The sequence below is a fragment of the Oryzias latipes genome, chromosome 17, assembly GCF_053564925.1.
Source record: "Oryzias latipes strain Hd-rR chromosome 17, Olatipes_Hd-rR_3.1".
Lineage (NCBI taxonomy): Eukaryota > Metazoa > Chordata > Actinopteri > Beloniformes > Adrianichthyidae > Oryzias > Oryzias latipes.
In genome coordinates, this window is record NC_136253.1 from 17,494,649 (window position 1) to 17,515,935 (window position 21,287).

The following is a 21,287-nucleotide window of genomic DNA, read 5'->3' on the forward strand; positions in this document are numbered from 1 at the left end:
TAGAAGGTTGTGTTTCGCTCCAGTCAAGTTCAAATCCATGTAGTCAGGTCCAGGTCAGCGCCTTTTGGTCTGCTTTAGTCCCATCCAGAGCCTGCCTTAGTTTCATTTAGTGATGGCTGGATGAGATCTCATTATGGACTTGAGTCTTTTAAGTCAGATTGAGTCATTGAAGCGCAAAGCTTCTTGAAGCTTCATTCGCTCTACCATACCAACTACTGGTAAAAAAAAACAGTTAAACAGTCAAACTGTTAAACAGTTAACAGTTTGGGAAACCTTCAATAGAGTAATGAATGTGTTTTTGGAAATACATTCTTCTTAATAGTTGACAATCTAAATATTTTGGCATTAGACACACATTAAAACAAATGAGTTAAACCTAAAAGCATAAAACATAATTAAGGTTATTGTCTACAGAAATTTGCAAAAAAATAAATAAAAATAAATAAATAAATTTGCAGGATGAAAAAAACAATAAAAAGCTTTCTAAAAGAGAAAGGTTCATTCTTTTCTTCATCTCAAAAAGAGATTGTTAATCCAAAATTACACCGCAAAGAGACATGATGCCATCACATACCGCCTCAAACGCGTCATACACTCTTTTACATAAAAGTTTTTTCTGTCAGTACCAAGACACATATTTATATTTATGTTATTACTATTAGCATAAATACTGATGTTTTTTAGCATTATTAAAACATAAAGAAAAAAATACAATTTATTTTCAAAATATGAGCTAACATTTGGCAAAACTAACTGAAAGGCTTCCTGTCAAAATAAAAGACAAGAGTTGCGACAAGAGCTTGTTTTCCATTTGTAGGGCGGCCATGGTGCTGATGTAGAGCGGTCAACCTCTGGAAGATTGCAAGTTTGGTTCCTAATATGCATGTCCATGTATCGCTGTGTCCTTGCACAGGACGCTGATCCCCACATTGCTGCTGTTGGTTATAGATTGGCACCAGTGTTCTGCAGCAGAGCTGTCATCAGCGTGTGTGAACGGGTGAATGAGACTGACTGTAAAGCGCTTTAGGCCTTCTAAGAAGGTAGTAAAGCGCTACATAAATATATGACTTATACCATCTTACCATTTGTGCACATAGGATCCTGTGTCACATAGGATCATGTCAATGCAGTAAATGAAATAGGTAGCATAATGTTAGCAGCTAAATATAAAAAAACACAGTTTATTTGACTATGTTTTGTTTATCTCAGCCAGAAATTGGTAAGTCGCACTGACCAGAGTTACAGATGGTAGAACAAGATGACTCTTGCCGTATTTTAAAATCCTTTGATTTGTTAAAAAATAAAAAATATTTCATATTCCTTGGTATGCCTTAATTCTGGATGTGCTTAATGACCTGATTTTGTGAGGTACAAGGCGCACACAAACATGTCAAAATATGATGGTTTGATCATATTAATATACATACTGTCCTTCAACTTTTGTGGATGAGTTGAATACAGTTTTCTCTTAATTTACTGCTTACTTATTTTTTTACTTCACAGTTACTTTTCAAAATTAAAACCTTTTAATTTGTATGTTTTCTTTAACCAGTGAGCCACAATAGAGAGGTAAAAGAGACACATGTGGCTCCAAAGCCTCAGGTTGCAGAACCCTGAATTAGACTTACTACAGCCGGCTTCACAAAACTACTTTTTCAATTTATCCAAAAAGTTTGATTAATGTTTACGGTTGAATGGTTTAAACTGCCTTTGACTGCAACCGCAAGTGTTGTGCTTTTATTCTGAAAGGACGCCCGGAAGTGCGTATTTTACTTCCTGTTTAACTTCATGCCAAATAGAAGAAGCTTCTGACAGTTAGCATTCGGTTAGCTTTTAATTGAGGCTATACGATCAGCGAACTCCTTTCTGGCGTCACTATTTAATGTAAGTACCGTTATGTGTTCGTTTTTATTTATTTTTTACGTTAGTTGATAACAGAAATATGTCCTTACGCTTATTAAGTTCAGATTTTTCAGGGGTGTTCTGAAAGTAATGAAAGGTTCAGAGAGAGAGAGTGGTGTAGCCTGTGCATACTAAAGTCACTTCAATTTCAAGTGCCCTCCTGTCCTCCCTGTGATCCACAAACCTCTTTTCTGCTCTTCCTCTACGCCTCCACCCTGGTAGCTCCAACCACGGCATTCTCTTATCAACCCTGTCCCCCACCTCTGTCAACGTGTCCAAAATGTGGTCTTCCTGCATTTTCCTTCAACAACTTCAGATCTGCTGCCTCCAGTCTCCAACACTCTGGCTGTCAACACAGTCTTCTGCACCTCTCCCTTTATTTTGGGGGACACTCTTGTACCTGAAATCTTCCCCCACCCGCTCCCCCCGCTTGCACGCGCTTCTTCTTTAGCTCTTTTTCACAGTCCCTGCTGCAGCTGGACCAGGTCCAGAGGTCTCCAACCTGAGGCTCCTGGACCTGGTCATGTGGCTCTTTAACCCCTCCATTGCGGCTCTCTGGTTAAAGAAAAATTAAAAGGGTTTAATGTTAAAAAGCAACTGTAAAGTAAACTAACTCAAACCTTATTCAACTCATTCACACAGTTGAAGGACATCATGTTTTACTTCATAATGTTCCTGATTATGCTAGCTGTTTTTGTCCAACAATCCTTCATAGTTTACCAAAGACTTTGACAGATTTTTTTAGGTCCGTGTTCCATAGAAAACCCATTTGAGTTTAAGTAAGCTCAACTAGAGTTCATAAAGGTGCATTTGGCTATAAGGCAGATTTTCTATTGTGGTAAAATGTACTTTTTAGCATTATAATTATTATTGTTTCTGACATTACACAACCTACTCAATGCTTTGCTGCATTGAGACGAGTGGCACTAGGTGTCTTATTTTGAAAGAAAGTCATGCAAACCTGTTTCAGAGGAAAAACTATTTCATAGTCTGAAAAAAAAGTAGATTTTCTCTTTCTTTTTTCTTTATGGTAACAAAAAGCAGCAGTTCATTTATATTTATCATAATAGTAACAGTAGCATGAATGCAAATCCGTGTCTTATTTTTCTAAAGGGTAAAGTCAGACTTTGTGGCCCCTACAGTACTTAAGGTCCTCCACCTTCTCCACCTCCGCTTCCTGTAACCTCACCAACCTCTCGTAAGATTGTTTTACAATATCCATCAGTTTTCACTGTGAGACGGGGCTAAAAAAAACACTTGAGTGCAGATGTCCAGCTCATTGCTTCACTTTGAGTCTACCTTCAAATAATTTTTTTAAAGTTGAATAAAAATTCTTTTTAGAATTTAAAGTAACACTGTCCAGCCGGCAGCCCCTCAACCTCAGACCATCAGTTGATGGATGTTTTTATGTTCATGTTGATGCCTTCATCTCAGCTTTAGGTGAATTCAGGCAATGTAGAGGCCCAGGATTTGAGCTCATTTGCAAAGACGCTAGAAGCTCATCAGTTGGACTTATTCTTCCTCTTTTATTCCTATTTCCTCTTTCCTCCAGCAGCACTGGCTTGATTCTGCTAGACACGTTTGAGAAGATACATCAGTTGTGGTGTGATTCTTTCATTTGTTCCCCAAGAAAATGACAGAAAAGAGGCGGTGCCTTACGTTGTTTGATTAAAAAAATGCACGAATGCGGCGAGTTTTATTCAAGAAAATGTTACTAAAAGTGTTAAACACATAATCGAAGCTCCAGACTCTTTTTGGTGCTGATTTGACGCAAGCCCTGGGCTGAATCCCCTGTCATCAAAGCCTTGTGTGTGTTCTCAGGTGTGATTGAAACATGTCGCTCCAGGCCACGCTCCACCAGAGAATAAGCTCCGCCCAGGTGCTGCTGCAGCGGGCAGAACAGCTCTGCGCCGGGGTGGAAGGCCACCAGAAGCTATGTGGCAAGCTGCGAGCTGAGCTTCGCTTCCTGCGGAAAGTAGAGAAGGGTGAGCTGAAGGTCAAGGAGTCCCACCTCCACAGCACTAACCTGACCCACCTGACAGCCATCGTAGACTCCGCCCAAAGTCTAGAGGACGTGGTGGCACTGCTGCATGTCTTCACATACCAGGACACCTCCGGCTGCCGCCGCACCCTGGTGGTAGATGTGGTGGCCAATGGGGGCCACACGTGGGTGAAGGCAGTGGGCAGAAAGGCAGAGGCTCTGCACAACATCTGGCAGGGGCGGGGCCAGTACGGAGACAAGAGCATCATCCTGCAGGCGGAGGACTTCCTGCAGGCCAGCCGTCAGCAGCCCGTCCAATACCGACACCCCCACATTGTGTTTGCTTTCTACAACGGAGTGTCCAGCCCCATGGCTGACCGGCTCAAAGAGATGGGCGTGTCCGTCCGCGGAGACATCGTGGCCGTCAACACCATTGTGCTTGAGGATCCTCGTGGAGAAGAAGAAGAAGAGGAGGAGGAGGATGAGGAAGAAGACATAGAGGATGACAGCGAGGAAGAGGAGCAGGCAGAGCTGACACGGGTGGACCGCCACACTGTGGTGGCCAGCCTGGCGTTCCCGGCGCAGGTGCAAGTGGAGGAGTGTCAGCGGGTTAACCTGGACATCACCACGCTCATCACGTATGTATCGTCACTGAGCCACGGCCGCTGCCACTTCACCTTCCGCGAGCCAGTGCTGACCGAGCAGGCAGCTCAGGAGCGCCACCAGCAGGTGCTGCCGCAGCTCGATGCCTTCATGGAGGGCAAGGAGCTGTTTGCCTGCCGCGCTGCCGTCCAGGACTTCCAGGTCATCCTGGATACGCTTGGGGGGCCCGGTGAGAAGGAACGCGCTCAGAAGCTCCTCGCCCGTCTCCAGGTGGTGGAAGACCAGCCGTCGGAGCGCACGCTACGCCTTACACCCAGCGCCAAAATCAACCAGCGCTCCCTCATGATTTTCGGCACCGGAGACCAGCTGAGAGCTGTCACCATGACAGCCAACAGCCGCTTCGTTAGAGCAGCAACCAATCAGGGGGTTCGCTACAGCGTGTTCATTCACCAGCCCAGAGCTCTGACTGAAGGCAAAGAATGGAGGGCCACGCCCATCTGAGGGACAACACCCATCTGTGGGGCCACGCCCACAATCAGCATGAAAGGATTTATGAGAGTTTAAGTTTGGAAAAGATTTCTGTTTAAATTGACTGAATGCTGTTTTCTTTTTGATGAGTCAAAGTGAATAAACAGGAAGTGACACCTGTGGTGTGCAGGCACTTTAACAATAAGAGTATGAAGGAAATCTTTAAAGACTAAAGTCAAAGAATGAAACACTCCCTTGAGCATGTCTTAAGAAAACTGAGAAACTCTGACTAGGCTGAGCCTGAGCTAAAATCTGAATTCAGAAATGCAGACATGGCTAAGTTCTAACCACGATGATTAGATCGTGACATAACAGACAGGAGAGGAAATCAGTGGAGCTCTTTGTGATAATACACTATACAGTGTTTTCTAAAATAAAATAAATTAAAAGTGGCAGCAAAAGGTCAAGCTGAAAAACAATTAAATACTGAATGCAACGTGATGAAATTATACAGAGTTTTCTCTGACAGAAACGGATGACAAAAAAGAATCTTTCTGAATTAGGAATGAACAAAAAACTAAAACAGACAAAAAAAAAACTAATAACATAAAAGGGGGCTGGGTTGAATGTTATTTGCGTAATAAAAACAATGTACGGTAATACAAACAGACAATTATCAATTTAGCTGTTATGTCGATCTGGGTTGATTACTTTGATATTTATATTAACCATTTTAAAATTTATAGAAAAATGTTTTATAATTCAAGTTTTCTGCTTGATCATAAATAAAGAACATTTTTTATTTGATTCATTTCTGAATAAATAATTTCCTTACTGGAGTTAGTCTGAATAAGTGAAGCTTCTGACAGACCTTTCAGATTCATGATCATTTCTATAAATATCAGAACTTTATGATAGTTATCAAACTACCTGCAGATTAATGAACACACATTCAGTTATTATAGTCTTCCTCACTAACACGTGATGAAGATGTGTGTGCATTAAACTGCAGACTGACCTTTTGAAACTTGCAGAATGACACTTGTTGAATTAAAAATTTATTCATGTGCTTTAATATTTTATGAATGGGGAGGAGTTTATCGAGGGGTGAAACAGAAGAATTTAGATGACTTTTCTGTCGTTTCTCTTTTTCTACATCAAATTCACTTACAGGAAAATTCCGTCTTAAATATTAAGGAAAAATTGCGTTTGATCATCGCTTCCACGTGGATTCTGTGAATTTGGAAATGAAACAAAGATATCTGGCACAGTAACTTTTGCAGCCAGGATTTTATCCTAATAATCCGCTTATTGAAAGAGCCCCGGGTCTGTACCACGCGCAAAAAGCAGTTTTAACAACCAAAACACGCAGGGAGAGAACTGAACCAGGACGCAGTCAGACTGTGCCAAGAGGGGCAGCAGAGAGGCGCAGATCGTCCCTCAGGTGACAGAACAAGAGCCGTGACCCTGTTAGCATGAGGCTATGGACCGAAACTGAAGAAAAGGGTAGAAAGAGCGAAAGTGCGACATGCAGAAAGTGCGACCGAAGGCGGAGCTGAGGATTCTGACTGAGGTGAGAACACAGAACCAAGCTGCTTTGGCTTTGGCCTAACCTCACCACAAAGACAGGAACATGAAAGTGAGGTAAAAACGGTCAGAAAAAAGTTGATGTAAAAACAGTTTGACATGTTGAGGAAAAGACTAATCAATGCAAAGTAGAAACAGTACCACATTCATGTAGAAAAATATCCAATTAATGCAGAAACAGTCAGATAGAAATTCATAGAAACAGTTAGACATTGTAGAAACCGTCCGAAAGAAATTGATGTAGGAAAAAGAGGCTTGCACAAACTGACAAAGAACAGTCAAAGCCGTTGTACAAACAGCCTTAGTTAAAGAAATTGATTTGGAAAGAGTCAGACGCTAAAAACAGTCTAAAGGAATCTAATGTAGGAACAGTCAGACAAAAGTTGATGTAGAAACAGTGAAATAAACTGATTTAGAAACAGTCAGACAGAAGTTGTAGGAACAGTCAGACAGAAGTTGATGTAGAAACAGTGAAAGGAACTGATTTAGAAATAGTCAGACAGAAGTTGTAGGAAAAGTCAGACAGAAGTTGTAGGAACAGTCAGAAAGAAGTTGATGTAGAAACGATGAAAGAAACTGATTTAGAGACGTCAGACAGAAGTTGTAGGAACAGTCGGACAGAAGTTGATGTTGAAACGTTGAAAGAAACTGATTTAGGAACAGTCAGACAGAAGTTGATGTAGAAACGATGAAAGAAACTGATTTAGAGACGTCAGACAGAAGTTGTAGGAACAGTCAGACAGAAGTTGATGTAGAAACGTTGAAAGAAACTGATTTAGGAACAGTCAGACAGAAGTTGTAGGAACAGTCAGACAGAAGTTGATGTAGAAACGGTGAAAGAAATTGATTTAGAAACAGTCAGACAGAAGTTGTAGGAACAGTCAGACAGAAGTTGTAGGAACAGTCAGACAGAAGTTGATGTAGAAACGGTGAAAGAAACTGATTTAGAAACAGTCAGACAGAAGTTGTAGGAACAGTCGGACAGAAGTTGATGTAGAAACAGTTGAAAGAAACTGATTTAGAAACAGTCAGGCAGAAGTTGTAGACAGTCAAATAGAAGTTGTGGGTCTTGTTTGACATAAACTGATGTATAAAAGATTCAGTAAGAAGTTGTGGAAATTTTTTGAAATAAACTGATGTAAAATACAGTCAAACATAGAACAGTCAGAAGTTGTTGAAACAGTCAGTCTGAAGAAATTTGATGTAGAAATAGTCGGAAGTTGTTGAAAAAGTCTAACAGAAACTGGTGTAGAAACAGTCAAACAGAAGTTGTAGGAACAGTCTGAAAGAAACTTGTAGAAACAGTCAGACAAATGTTGTACAACAGTCTGAATAAAACTGATGTAGAACCAGGCAGACAAAAGTTGATGTAGAAATTGTCAAAACTTGTAGAAAAAATCTGAAAGAAACTGGTATAAAAACTGTCAGTGAGAAGTTGTATAAAATGTTTGAAATAAACGGATGTATAAACATTCAGACAGGCTTGGTAGAAACAGTCTGAAAGAAATGTAGAAAGAGTCAGACAGAAGTTTTAGAAATAATCAGTCTGAAGGAAAGTGATGTAGAAATAGTCTGAAAGAAACTTGTAGAAACAGGCGGAATATTATTGATGTAGAAATAGGCAGAGAGAAGTTGTAGAAACAGTCTCTGCAGAAAATTCTGTTTTCTAACTGGTGTTTTTTTTTTTTTTTTTGTCCTCAGTGTCAGTATTCTCATCCCGTAGAAACTCTCTTGGACCTTCAGGAGGCTCGGTCTCGGTTTCCTGATCTTTCTTTGTATGCTGATTATTACTGTAGGTACCACACAATTGTCAGACAGACACTGATGGATTCTGGGTTCAGTCAAACCGTTGTTAACTGTTCTTTTGAACGTTGGGATTCAATTGTAGGTTTAAACTTTTACCCCTTAGTTAAAACCTCCGCCCAATTGGAACAGCTTAGTGGTGTCAACACCCTTCTTCCAGTCAGTGGGTTGGCTGATTTAAAACCCAGGCTCAACTGTCATTCTGCCCCTGGGAAAGACTCTTAACCCCACATTGTCCTTAGTTTAAAAAAACATATAATAATAATAATGGATTGGATTTATCTGCGCTTTTCAAGACACCCAAAGCGCTTACATTGTGTCCATTATTCAGTCACTCCTCATTCATACTTGGTGATGGTAAGCTACTGTTGTAGCCACAGCTGCCCTGGGGCAGACTGACAGAGGCGTGGCTGCCATTTCGCGCCTACGGCCCCTCTGACCATCACCGGGACATTCATACACATTCACACACTGGAGGCAAGGAGGGTGAAGTGTCTTGCCCAAGGACACAACGACATTTTGGCTGGTGGGAGCGGGGATCGAACCGCCAACCCTTCGATCATTGGACAACCCGCTCAACCACCTGAGCCACTGTCGCCCCATATTAGTCACTTTAGATAAGATTGTCTTATAAAAACAAAAATATGTCCATGTTTTATGTAGAATCAAGACTATTGTATTTTTTAGTCTTCCTCTCACTTTTCTTTAATTCTGTTCCTTTTACCTGAGCATTTTCAGATGTGCCTTTGAGCTGTGACTGATTCAAGCTGTTAAATGCCGAAAAAGACAATGTTGCTTGAAAACTAAGATTAGCATTAAGCACACAACAGTTGTAATCCAAACTAGTCTCATCTCTACAGATTTCTATGATTGAAAAATGAAGGTAAACTAGATAGAAATATACCTGCACAAGACTTGATGCAAAATTTTATTTTTATAGGTAAAAAAGCAAAACGTTTCAGTATTATTAGTATTAGACCCATTCGAATCTAAAACTGAAGTATTACACAACTTCACACGCATGACTTGTCCTGACAAATATGACAAATGTGTTGAGTTGTGTCTCCACACAGCAGCACCTCCACCTCATACTCTAATCAGATGTTTTCCTTGTCATCACATTCTGCTTTCCGATTGGTCTTACCAAAGCAACACATACATTTTTACCTATTTATTTCCCGTTAACATGGATCTTCTGTGGATAGTGAGTGGGGTGGGGGAGGGAGGAGAACAGCACATTCACATTTACGCCCAGCTGGTATTAAGATAGAGACATCTTTGTTAAACATGTTCAGCAAACTGATGGATCATGTATGATAATGTAGATCATTTAAATTGTATTAAATTGCTTATTTGCAAACACCAATATTGTGCCAGTAATATCTAGTGTCACTAAACAAAGGTGACATGGTTTGTGTTTTAACAGGTTTCCCAAACAAGGAGACTAAAAAGCTAGTCTTCCTGGCGGGCACGCTTCCTGTTTTATATGAAGGTCAGTTGGCCCAGTTTGTTTTGCTGGTGGTAATATTCATCACTTAGGTCCACATTAATCTGTCCCCGAAGGAAGTACATACAATATTCCAGTGTGTGTTTGGCTACACGTGACCCATCCAGAGTCCTGCCCTCGCTGCTACGTTTGTCCGTCCGCCTCTATGGTAATCAACCCGTCCTGTCCCTGCATCAATGCGTCGGGTAACATCAGTCTGGACGGGCTTACTAAATGGACTCGGGTAAGCATAAGCAATGGGTAGCTCACTGGAGCGAGCAGCTTATTTTCTATTTACAGTTTTTTTCCAGACATTCTGTAGTTTCACTACGGAAAACAGGGGCCTGATAAAGTTCTCCCTGTATCATCCATGTTCTTAATAAAGTTTTTAAAAGTTTCTATTCCGATGTCACTGTTTGTTTCACTTCTATCAGGGTGTTTCCAGCCTATCAGAACTGCTGGCTGAGATGATACAGGTCTTTCAAAGAGATACGCCGATTTATGCTAGGTGCCCTGTCCAAGCTCCATCCTTTGCAGATGTGCACCTGTCAGCTGTCAAAGCTCCGGCCTCTGCAAATGTGCAGTTGTCATCTGTCCGAGCTCCATCTACTACAGGTATGCACCTGTCACCAATTTAAGCTCCACCCCTTGCAGGTGTGTTTGGTTCCAAGCTCTGCCCTTACGTGGTATGCAGCTTATAGATGTTAAAGCTTCACCCCCTGCAAGTGTTCACATGTCATCTGTTTAAGCTCCCCTCCCTGCTGGCGTGCACCTGTCAGCTGTCCAAACTCCATCCTCTCCAGTCGTGCACCTGTCACCTGTTGAAGCTCCGCCACCTGCAAGGAAGCATCAGTCACCTGGTCAAGCTTTGCCCCCTCTTTCCAGGTCAGTTGGTTTTTGTTTCCCTTCTTTAACTTGCACAGTAACCTTGTTGCAGCAGCCAAGTCCTGTTGGAGTTCAGAAAGTAAAGATCAATCATCAAAGAGCAGAAAGGGTTTTGGGACTATCGCCAGCTTTCTGTAAGCTGATGTCACCAAGTATGGTGGCAAAGCTGTGGGTCCAGAATTTATAATATTTTAAGCAATATATAATTTTATGTCTAATTATCCCAAGTTTGATACGTCATTGTATGAATTTGTAACTGTTGATTGTAATGTTTTTGTTAATTATTCTTATTTGATTGCTTGGAAAAAAACGTTTCAAATCAAACTAATGAGTCAGCACCTGCTGCTCGCTTCGCCGGCAACATTTACTTTTCATATTTGAGCTTCTTTGTGTCATCCAAGCGGGTTACACTCCAATCACTCACAGCACCTCGGGTCTGCTTTTTTCCTCTGTCTCTCTCTTAGTGACCTTGACTCGTGCTTTTAGTTTTGCTGCTAGCTTTAGACTTCTGGAGGGTTTGCTTTAGGAAAAACTGAGCATTTTCCATACCTGTTATACTGGTCTGAGTGGACAGTTGGCACTGGGCCATAGATAGACAAATATAACCTATATTTTTCCCATTTTATATATAATCTGATTTTGTAGGAAGGGGGGGGTTACTGAATTCTCCCCACCACATCCCACTCATTTTTGACACGTCAAGTCGTCCGGTCACATATATTTACATATATTTAATGCCTTAACGTTATTTAACTCTGATGAAGCAAATTTCCAATGAAAACAAGGGCCTTGATATGACTTTCGAAGGACAAGTTCAGTCTAGGTATCTTTCCACTGTGCAGGAAAATGACCTCGTTCGACTGCAGGAGCCAGAAGAAGAAAGCAGATGTCATGGATTGGACACCGCATTCAGAATGTTGCACATAACCCAACCAATTAGAGCATGAGCCAAACCTCAATGATCATATGAAACCATAAAGTTACAGAGTACTCTTCCTCTCCTCTGGCTTGGAATCAATTGTTGTACTATTACTACTTTTACTATTGCTGCTGACAATCTGCCTAATTTTTGGTGCTCGTTGGCCGGTCAGTAATCCATGCTGCTGGACACCCAAAGCTCCATGCTACTTGATCCAACTTTTTAATAACTGGATTAATTTTCTAACCAAGGTTTGTATCTCTCGCTTCCTCATCAACCAACTTGGAGGCTAGCGGAGGGCTACATCAACACTTCCGACTGCAACCAGACAAATCTGTTGGTTGTCCTTACTGAATGTTACAGAGTTTTCCTCTCCACTGTAGTCTTTTACTTGGTTAGTGATGGGGATTACTCTTCCGTGGAATTTTTTGGTCACTTATGCAGACGGTTATGACAATCTTACCTTTTTTTAATGATCTGGACCAGAGATAGGCATTGAGGCCTCATTCCTTCTTGTTTTCAAACAAACCCTGCTCTACCACGACCTAATTGGCTGGACTCAACCGCTCCAGGTAATCGGCCATGAGTAGGGTACGGAAATCTGGAAAACATCCTGACACACCTGCCCTTGAGGCCTGAAGTTGCCCACCCCTGATCTGGACTAAATGGGATTATAAAATTATAATTTATTAAGCTCCATGAAGTTTTTATTTTTATTTTGTGTAGTGCTTTGGAGCTTTAAAAATGAATTGAATAGAATTTGTTTGACTCAGAAACTTTCACTTGTTGTCACTGTAACCTAACAATGTTATGCATCCTCTGCAGCATCCAAAATATTTCTTCCAGATCTTCCCCTCTGAATATACAACTGCCCAACCCCTCCTCTCACCTAAGTGGACACAAAGGTAAACCTTCTTTTTGTTAGCTCATAAACAGGTATTAAGCATCATCGGTGGTCTTACTGTTACCTGACTAAGCTTTACCCCTGAGGCAGCTAGTGGATGGGACCAGAGCAGCCAGGGGGGGGTGCGTTCGTCCTATGTAGAAGAGCTTCAAGGAATCGACTTCAGCGCCCCTCCTTTGTCCTCCAACGTCAGCACTAATCCGTTCTTAGGTTCCGCCTCATCAGGTGAGCCAAGACTTTATGTTTTATTGTTAATGTAGTCTGGTGTGCGTGTGCATTCACATGCCCTATTCCAGTGTTTATAGTTAACCAGCACTTTTTTTCATTCTAAACCCGCGCATGCGAGCTGTATTGTCCAATCAGGAAGTTGAAAACAGTTGTCAGATTTTTGAATATTTGTTGTTTTGCACCCTTCCCTGATTGGGGGATTAAAGCCATTGACTTTATATGAGAACTCGACCGAGCGAGTGTGATGTCACCCATGGAAAATGGTTTATCGCCGGTTCCGATGAAATGTAAGAGTGTAACGATTAAGTGCCTCAGAGATAAATACCTGGACCTGAATAGTGCAGGTGAGGTTTACCAGATTCCTTTGATTACTTTCAAGATAATCAAGTGTAAATTAAATATGTGAACAAACAAAAAAGTAAACAAGAATTGATGGGAAATCCATTCACATTTTACTTTCATAAGGTTCAGTCCACTGTTGTTTTTCCTCATCAAAATAATCCAAAGGGAACGTTACAACATTCTGTCACACTGTTTGGCATTGGTGGGCCATGAGAGCCATCAAGCCCTTCTCTGAAGGCCTAAAAAATATCTGAATCATGTGTTAATCATATTTTGTCCATGCATACTCATTAAATCATTCCAAATGATCTGTCCATCCTCTTTTATTGTGTTTATGATGGATATGCTGCTTCCAGACAGACGTATTTTCACATTGGAGCAATTCACCAATCGCATTTCAGCTGCCCTTTGTTGCCAGGCAGGATAAGGGACTTCAGCAATAGTTTTGAAGGTCCTGTGACACGATTTAATTTCTTTCAACCTATCAGATTTTGAGTTGGTGTCAGCAGGGCCTTCTAGCAGGCTTAGGTAACGTCACCGTATTCAGACCCTCTGATTGGACAGAAGTTTCCGAAAAACAGGAAAAATTTCCCATATGCAGCCTTGTCCAGTTTGACACAGAGCCGCGGAGCACATTTTGATCCGTCTCGGTTAAAAACAGAGCTGACTGTAATGTACGCCATGGAGGAGTTGGCTGGAAAACCTCCCACTGATCTCCTTGACTTCCTTCATCAGAAAAATCTTGGTGAATCATGAAGCAGATGTACAGATTTGTGTTTTTGGCGATGACCATCCCCGTAACCACTGTGACTGTCGAGGGGACATTTTCGGCTCTAAAGCAAATTAAAACTCATGCAGAAACACAACTGGACAGACTCGGCTCTCAGCACTGGCCTTGATGGAATTAAAAAAGGACTTCCTGATGGAACTGAAGCGCGATAATCTACATGACAGGGTGATCAAACTGTTTTGGAGGAAAGAGAGGAGAATGGATTTTGTCTTCAAATAATCCGATGTTTTGATCAGTGAAATAATAATATTCCAAATTGATATTGTTATTTTCAATGTTTTTTGCTGGCAGTAGTTGCAAAGGGAGATTTGTTTACTGTTTTGTTTATTCAGTTTATTTAGAGGCATAAAAATGCTTAATGAGGGGTTGAGTGATTCAGACGTAAGACTATTGAAGGCCGAGGTAATGCACGGTCAGCCACTGCTGTATGGTCACATGTCTTCAAAGTGTTTCCACGCCCCTTTGAGATTTGTATTCTATCTGAACGTTACCGTAATGATAAACATCTAGTAGCTTGTTGCTTTATGCTGCTTCATGGTCTTACCCCCCTTCCCCTCCTATTATCACCCTCCTACCCCCCCCTCTCTCTAACGTCCCTCTCTCTTCTTCCCTTCTTTCCTTTTCCGTCTGGTCCAACACCAAAGATTTTCAAACATGATTGAAATTAATAAAGTTTGGCCTCAATTACAAAAGGGGTTTATTCAGACATACCTCTGGTTTGTCAGAAGATTCATAACCCCTGTTGTTAAAGTAAAATATGTCTAAAATAAGAGGCCTTCAGCTCTCATCTGTCTGCCCAGCTGTTGGACAGGACAAGTTAAAAAAAAAAAAAAAGTGTTTCCACACATTGGACTGTAATGATAGATTGATCATTTTTTGTTGTCACTACATTTGTGTTGTCCACTTGGTCATTTTTACAATGTACAACAGACAACGTCAGTGAGAAGTGATTGGTCCATACCGGTCCGAGTCACCTTTTTCATGGGAACCATTCTCGCCAATCAGGAGTGAGATCGTTGGAAGTCCACACCCCTGCAACTTGAAAGTGTTCTCAGGAGACTCTGTCAAACAAATGTTTTAAAATTCTCTGTCTCTCTGGCCCACAGGTGACACTCTTGTAGACCCCCTCAGCAGCACCATGGCAGCTCTGATTTTGGAAGAAGGATCCAGTAGAAACCACCAGGATGGCTTCACTGCTCCAAAGGTCACATTTAAAGGAGCTCAGGACAGTGCCACCGCAGGTTCTGGAGCAGACTTCAGCAAGGTGAGCAGGACTGGATCTTGGGTCAGAAGTTTGAGGTTCAGATAAAGTTGATGTTCAATATCTACATAATTTCATTTGTGTTGTCTGTTGGTCACGGTTCAGTTCAATGCTCCAGAAGTACACCCAGCAACTCTGTAGTCATCTCATCAAACTTGTAGCCTCAGGTTCTTAACATTTGGGGAAGGAGAGAGGCGAGCCATCAGCTGGTCACCACTTGGAAAATTTGATCAGATGACAGACGAAAAGTCCTGGTAGACCCAAATGTGTAGTGATGGTCTGCTGGTAACGTCTGGGAGAGGCACCTGTCCAATCTTTAAGTGCCACCGCTAGAAAAATTTCAACCAAATGTAATTAGCCTTTTCATAAGCCTACAATGTTAAAGCAGCTCTTCAAAGCTGTTGTTGAAAGTAATCAAGATGGCCTTGTTAGGATGTAGAAAGTCTCACTTGAATTTAGGTACTCTCATTACATCCTAGGACGTCTTGTTTGGATTCAGATAGTCTTATTGGATCTTAGCAGATCTCATTTTGGATTCAGGCTGTATTCTAGAGTTTTTGTTGGATTCACCTGGTCTCAGCAGTTCTCAGGTGTACTTAGATGTTGTATCCATCTCTCAGCTGGCTGCTCGGCTCCCAGCGGACCAGGCAGCAGTCTTCCTCGCTTTGATGACCTTGCAGGGGCAGAGTTTCAGTCCTGCTGATGCTCTAGAAGCCGTCCAGCTCAACAAGGATTTCTCATCAGCACTGAAGTTCTTGACTCACACCTGCCCCATCTGTCATGAACAGGTGTCCTTCAGCAAGGTAGGACACATCTCCTCTAAATCAGCCAATCAGAACGTGTTTAGCTGTTGGCTAACCTCCTCTATGTCTTCTACTTCCAGATTGTCACCATGACTCACTGTTCCTGCTTCCTGTGTCAGGTGTGCTTCACAGCTTTCTTCTCTGTAGCTATTAAGGAGCGCAGTGTAGATCAGTTGGTCTGTCCTCAATGTGGTAAGCCTGAGGTTCGAGCTCAAGGAGGGCTGGAGGACGCCACTGAGTACTTCAACCTGCTGGATACACAGGTGGGGGACCACAGACAAGACACCACGCCCTGTTATTCATGTTTTCTGGCTGTTCTTGACCATTTTTGGTTATTTTGTACTAGATTCGTCACTACTTGCCTCGTGACATCCATGAACTCTTCCAGAGGAAGCTCAGAGACCGAACTCTTCGGGAAATGCCCGACTTCTGCTGGTGTGCCCATGTAAGGCTGCCTGAGACGTGGACGGTAGAGAGTGCAATGACCTGGAAGTACTGCCTCTGAAAAGGAAAGGAGGTCCGGAAGTCCTTCTCATTATTAGCAGAATCAACACAGAGGCCTCCTTTTTCTTTGCTTTTGTTGAGATTAATTGATGAATTGAGGAAAGGATGTTTTAGAGTTTAGAAGAACCCGGGTGGACTCTGGGTTCTAACGGGATGTTGTGCACATTCCAGTGTTCATTTGGGATTCTCCATGAGGCGGAGCGTCTCCGGATGGACTGTCCCAGCTGTAAGAAGAGCACCTGCTCTCGGTGCAGGTCACCTGTAAGACACACCTATCTTTGAGCTGATCTCAAACCTGTTCCAAAACTGTAAACCATCTGTTCTTTCTGCAGTGGGCCCCCCAGCATCAAAGACTCTCGTGTGAGCAGTTCAAGGCTTGGCAGGAGCAGAACCAGCTAGACCATCACGGCTCCACCCCGATCTCTAACAGCATTGGTACAAACACACTTCCCTCATCCAAGCTGTGTACTGAAGGGTTCTTCTCCCTTGATCCTGAGCTCATGAAGAACCTGAAGAAGAACTGAAGAACAGAATATAAACCGCAGTGTTTGCAGAGCTCACAGTGGGGAGGAGGAACACCAGTGCTGTTTGTTTCTTATAAAACAGACTGGAATCAGGGGTCCTGAGCTCCTTCCTGTGGAACCCAGAAGGTACTGTAGCAGAAGCTAAGGGTTTCGATGGTCCGTCTGTCCTCAGAATGTCCCGGCTGCCGCTCCGTCTTCAGCCTGGCCAGAGGAGGTTGCCTGCATTTCACCTGCACTCAGTGTCAGCACCAGTTCTGTGGCGGCTGTGCCAGGACCTTCACAGCAGGATCTGTAAGTCATTCTTATGCTTCTGGTTGCAGGCCCAACACACTCATCGAAACAAGCATTTGCTTGAATGTGCACATGTTAGAGACTCAGTCTCTGTCATAGGCCAGAGTCCCAAGATGAGTGGATGAACAACAGGACAGGAAGAGAACACTCAGATTCCTAAAATTGTCTGGCGTATGCTTTCATGCAGGCGCCTGCAAGCATCTGCATGAAAATAGTCAGCTTGGTCTAGATGTGTGTGAGTCTGGGATATTTGGGGTGAATGTGTTTGTGAGTCTGTCTGTCTGTGTCAGTTCTGCATCGTAGGTTCTTTAAAGAGCTTATTGGTGTTTCTCTTTATATATTCAGGCCTGTGGTTTCTCTGCCGAGTGTGGAACCAAAGGCCTTCATGCCCATCACCCCAGAGACTGCCTGTTTCACCTCAGAGACTGGAGCGTGAGCCGCCTTCTCCTGCTGCTCCAGGTGAGGAGCACCTAAGACTTGGGTGAGTCCAGCTGTACTTCACTCAGTGCTGATGCTGTGATGTCTCCCAGCATTACAGAATATCTCCAGCCTGGATAAAACCAGCCAGTGGCAGCTCATCTGATGGCACACAGACAGGTAAGTTGTTCCAATGGTGTCCTTTAACCCTTGTGCTATCTTAGATGACCCCGCGCTTGCATTGACGTGTTCTCCCTACCATGACAAAGGTGGATAAAGGTGGAAAGATTTCATGTAATCCATGGACACCAGTGAAGATCATAAATTATTGAAGAAAAAAGGTTCAGAGCACTGTCTAGTGGGTCTAGATGACCCAACTCCCAATGTTAAAGTGCCTAGGATAGCACAAGGGTTATAGACCCACTCTGATGAAAAGAGGATTTTTGGTGTTTTTCACCTGTTCTTGTTGCATTTTTCTGATGATGGAGGACATCTATATAGAAAATTAAGATAAAAATTGCATTTCAGAGTATTTCTTTGTCCCAATTGTTGTTAATCAGTAGCATACGTAAAAATGCTGCTGGAAAAAGAGCTTATTTGTGATGTTGAAAATAAGCTCTCAGCAGTGAATGCTGCCGCTCTGCAGAAACTATGTCCTAGAAAACAACACAGGTTTTTGATATGTATGTATGTATATATATATATATATATATATATATATATATATATATATATATATATATATATATATATATATATATATATATATATATATATATATATATATATATATATATATATATATATATATATATATATATATATATATAGTAAAAAAATATAGTAAAAACGGTATCCTAATTAAAAGACCACTGGGAACACTTTTACAATAGATCAAAAGAATATCAGACCAGGACTTACAGAATCTGGCAATCCTTCATTTTGATTGACAACTCTGTTTGTGTTCCAGCTGTATGTTCTGTGTTGGAGCTCAGAGATGATGGCAGCAAAAGGGAGGAGCCATGTGGACGTCCAACACCGCAGGGGTTTCAAGGATACTGCCAGTAAAACCAGCTCCCCCAATCAAAGTCTAGTTCTAGCCCTGTTCTCTCCACTTAGTCCTGTGTAAGTGCATTGTTTCATTTGGGGCTCAGGTGTGCTAATCTGGTTTCCGCAGACTACACTATAAGGAACGTCTGGTGGAGCTGATCAATCGTTTCCACTGTGACCCTGCAGTCCTCTTCAGCCCGGCAGAGATGGTGGCAGAACTCCAGCGATGGCGAATCCCGGTGCCGTCCATGAGGCCCGATGAGCCGGAGCCATTGTATGCACATCGACTGCGCCTTGTGAGTGACCCACTCTTTGGTTGTTGACCTGTCGTCATCACAAAACACTTGAATCATTTTAGAAGATCTAGAGAATAAGAAAACATCTGAACGTGTTGCACTGAAAATTAAAGTTATTTTCAAAGACTCTGTAAAAAAAGTTAACTAATGTGCATCTGCTTTGTTTGACAGAAACCTAACTACAGCAGGATGATTGTTGGTATCAATTGATGCTTTTCTCTTAGACTTTAGGGTGTTTGACTAGGGCACCCCATGGGGATTGGGCAACCTGTGATGCTATGTTCATACCTGGCATGTCACACATGTTCAAGTACACACTAAGCGCGCGGTCCAGAACGTGCGTTTAGTCCATGGTGTTCACAAACAGAGAGGCTCATCTTCTTTTTTTCCCTTTTTCTACTGTTTACTAGCACATGTCCACTACAGTTGGAAGAATCTTTGTGTGAGATGTCACAGCAGTGCAAGTCTCGTCAATCTTGCTTCTGGCTTTTTTTTTGCACAGCTCTATTCTGATATCTGAAAGACTTGGTGTCATATAATACTGGTCGGGAACAGACCACAATGATTAATTTCTCCTTCATGATAAGCTTGCTAACAATTGGCACTTTTGTGAATGAAAATGGACGCCATCCATACGTCACTACCAAATCCAAGTTCCTGGTTGGTTAAAGTTCAACCTAGTTTCCCTTTCAACGTGCGTCTAATGGCCAGGTGTTTTGTACGTAGAGCCCAAAAACGGTGTTAGAAGTATGAATGCCAGTTTGAACACAGAAGCCCAAAATGTACACATATGTTTACACTGACGTTTAAATGAAAGTGGTCACTTAAATGCGCGATGTGAACGTAGCCTCAACCCTATCCCGTCTTATAGGCGTGTCACACAGCCACTATGTATATTATGTATACTTCGGTCTTTCGTGATACATGCCTGATATACATAATTCTTAAGTGTTTCTTGCATTCCTTATTCTTCGATGTGTGCAGATGTTTGTCGTGGGTTTCGGCTGAAGGGTCTTTATGTAAATTCGGTTTTCAGCTGTTTGAAATTTTTGCTCAGTTGGGCGGCTGGATGCAATTATTACATAAATCGTACGCAATTGTGTGATTTTATTTTTTGCAAGATGCACGCGCAAATTTGTGGCTTTTCACAACAGTTCCACATGTGTTTAACCCTTGTGCTGTCTTAGATGACCCCACCCTGACATTGACGTGTTCTCCCTACCATGACAAAGGTGGATAAAGGTGGAAAGATTTCATGTAATCCATGGACACCAGTGAAGATCACAAATCATTGAAGAAAAAAGGTTCAGCGCACTGTCTAGTGGGTCTAGATGACCCAACTCCCAATGTTAACGTGACTAGGATAGCACAGGGGTTAATGGACTTTTCTAAAATGTTACACCAATGTATCCCTTTCGTATCTTGAAGACGCACACATTTTGGGCCAGATTAGTTTTTTTACACTGATTTACGTGTTCTTTGCGTGTTTTTTTTTCTGTACTTCCTCTGTGGTTCGTTTGTGATGCATCTGTAAAAATTGGACATAAAGACCACAACTTTTCTCACTTCTATGTTAATTCACATATGACCAATTTTCATCGATGCAATATGCGCATAAAGTACATAGCGGCTGTGTGACACAACCTTATAATTAACTTTGACTTTACTTTGGCTGACTACTCAGTTCTGGACAGGAAATCTCCGTAAACAGGCTGTTGACACTCATTATACTCGTGCATTTGTGCAAAATCCTGAATTGCCAAATTTACCAGATTTTTATTCTCTTCAGCCAATCACAGCTCTAGATTCTCACTCTCTGCAGATGTTGACCAATCACATTCCTCTCCGGTACTAACGGTGTTCTTCACTGACGCTATGAGAGACGGCTGAAGCCCCGCCCTGTGCGACTGTCTTCTTCCATACTTGTGTACCAGCTGGAGGACGTCTCCAATAACTCTCCATTGGGTGACAATGACATCAAGGGTGTGGCCAAACCTGGCTAGTAACTTCTGATTAGCCCCTAGTATCCACAGGAAGAAAAAGATCAACCTTGATAGGGACCAAACATCACTGAGTAGCTAATTGAAGCTTACTAATAAACCAGCACTAGGCGAACAAGCGCTCCAGGTGTTAGTGTTTTAACTGTTTATTTAACAAATAAATATAGTTTCATGTTTCCAGACTCCCTCATTTCTGCCGGAGGCTCACCTGAGCCCTTCTGAAGACATGGTTCTTATTTTGGA

General features: G+C 42.1%; 2 protein-coding genes across 8 annotated transcripts; both read left to right on the plus strand.

The window, feature by feature from the left end:
* The first annotated feature begins 1,751 nt into the window (after nt 1-1,751).
* On the plus strand, nt 1,752-5,159 carry c17h7orf25 (chromosome 17 C7orf25 homolog). The gene is made up of 2 exons (XM_004078880.5): nt 1,752-1,884; nt 3,724-5,159. The coding sequence occupies exon 2, from the start codon at nt 3,737-3,739 to the stop codon at nt 4,985-4,987; it is 1,251 nt and encodes a 416-aa protein (XP_004078928.1). The 5' UTR covers nt 1,752-1,884; nt 3,724-3,736; the 3' UTR covers nt 4,988-5,159.
* Nucleotides 5,160-6,127: 968 nt separating this feature from the next.
* On the plus strand, nt 6,128-21,220 carry LOC101162956 (E3 ubiquitin-protein ligase RNF31). 7 transcript variants are annotated; one of them, XM_078934823.1, is made up of 21 exons: nt 6,128-6,527; nt 8,243-8,333; nt 9,771-9,836; nt 9,908-10,074; nt 10,265-10,445; nt 10,580-10,715; nt 12,460-12,539; nt 12,629-12,763; nt 15,005-15,162; nt 15,780-15,962; nt 16,043-16,225; nt 16,309-16,407; nt 16,638-16,727; nt 16,799-16,901; nt 17,163-17,281; nt 17,627-17,740; nt 17,812-17,878; nt 18,669-18,762; nt 18,876-19,044; nt 19,216-19,243; nt 20,867-21,220. In XM_078934823.1, exons 1-21 carry the CDS (start codon nt 6,483-6,485, stop codon nt 20,932-20,934), a joined length of 2,376 nt encoding a protein of 791 aa, XP_078790949.1. In that variant the 5' UTR covers nt 6,128-6,482; the 3' UTR covers nt 20,935-21,220. The 7 variants fall into 7 exon arrangements, 6 of the variants coding, with proteins under 6 accessions (XP_078790949.1, XP_078790950.1, XP_011484670.1 ...); XM_078934824.1 differs by having other exon boundaries at nt 19,216-19,239; nt 20,867-21,041; XM_078934825.1 differs by having other exon boundaries at nt 6,453-6,598.
* The last annotated feature ends 67 nt before the right edge of the window (nt 21,221-21,287 follow it).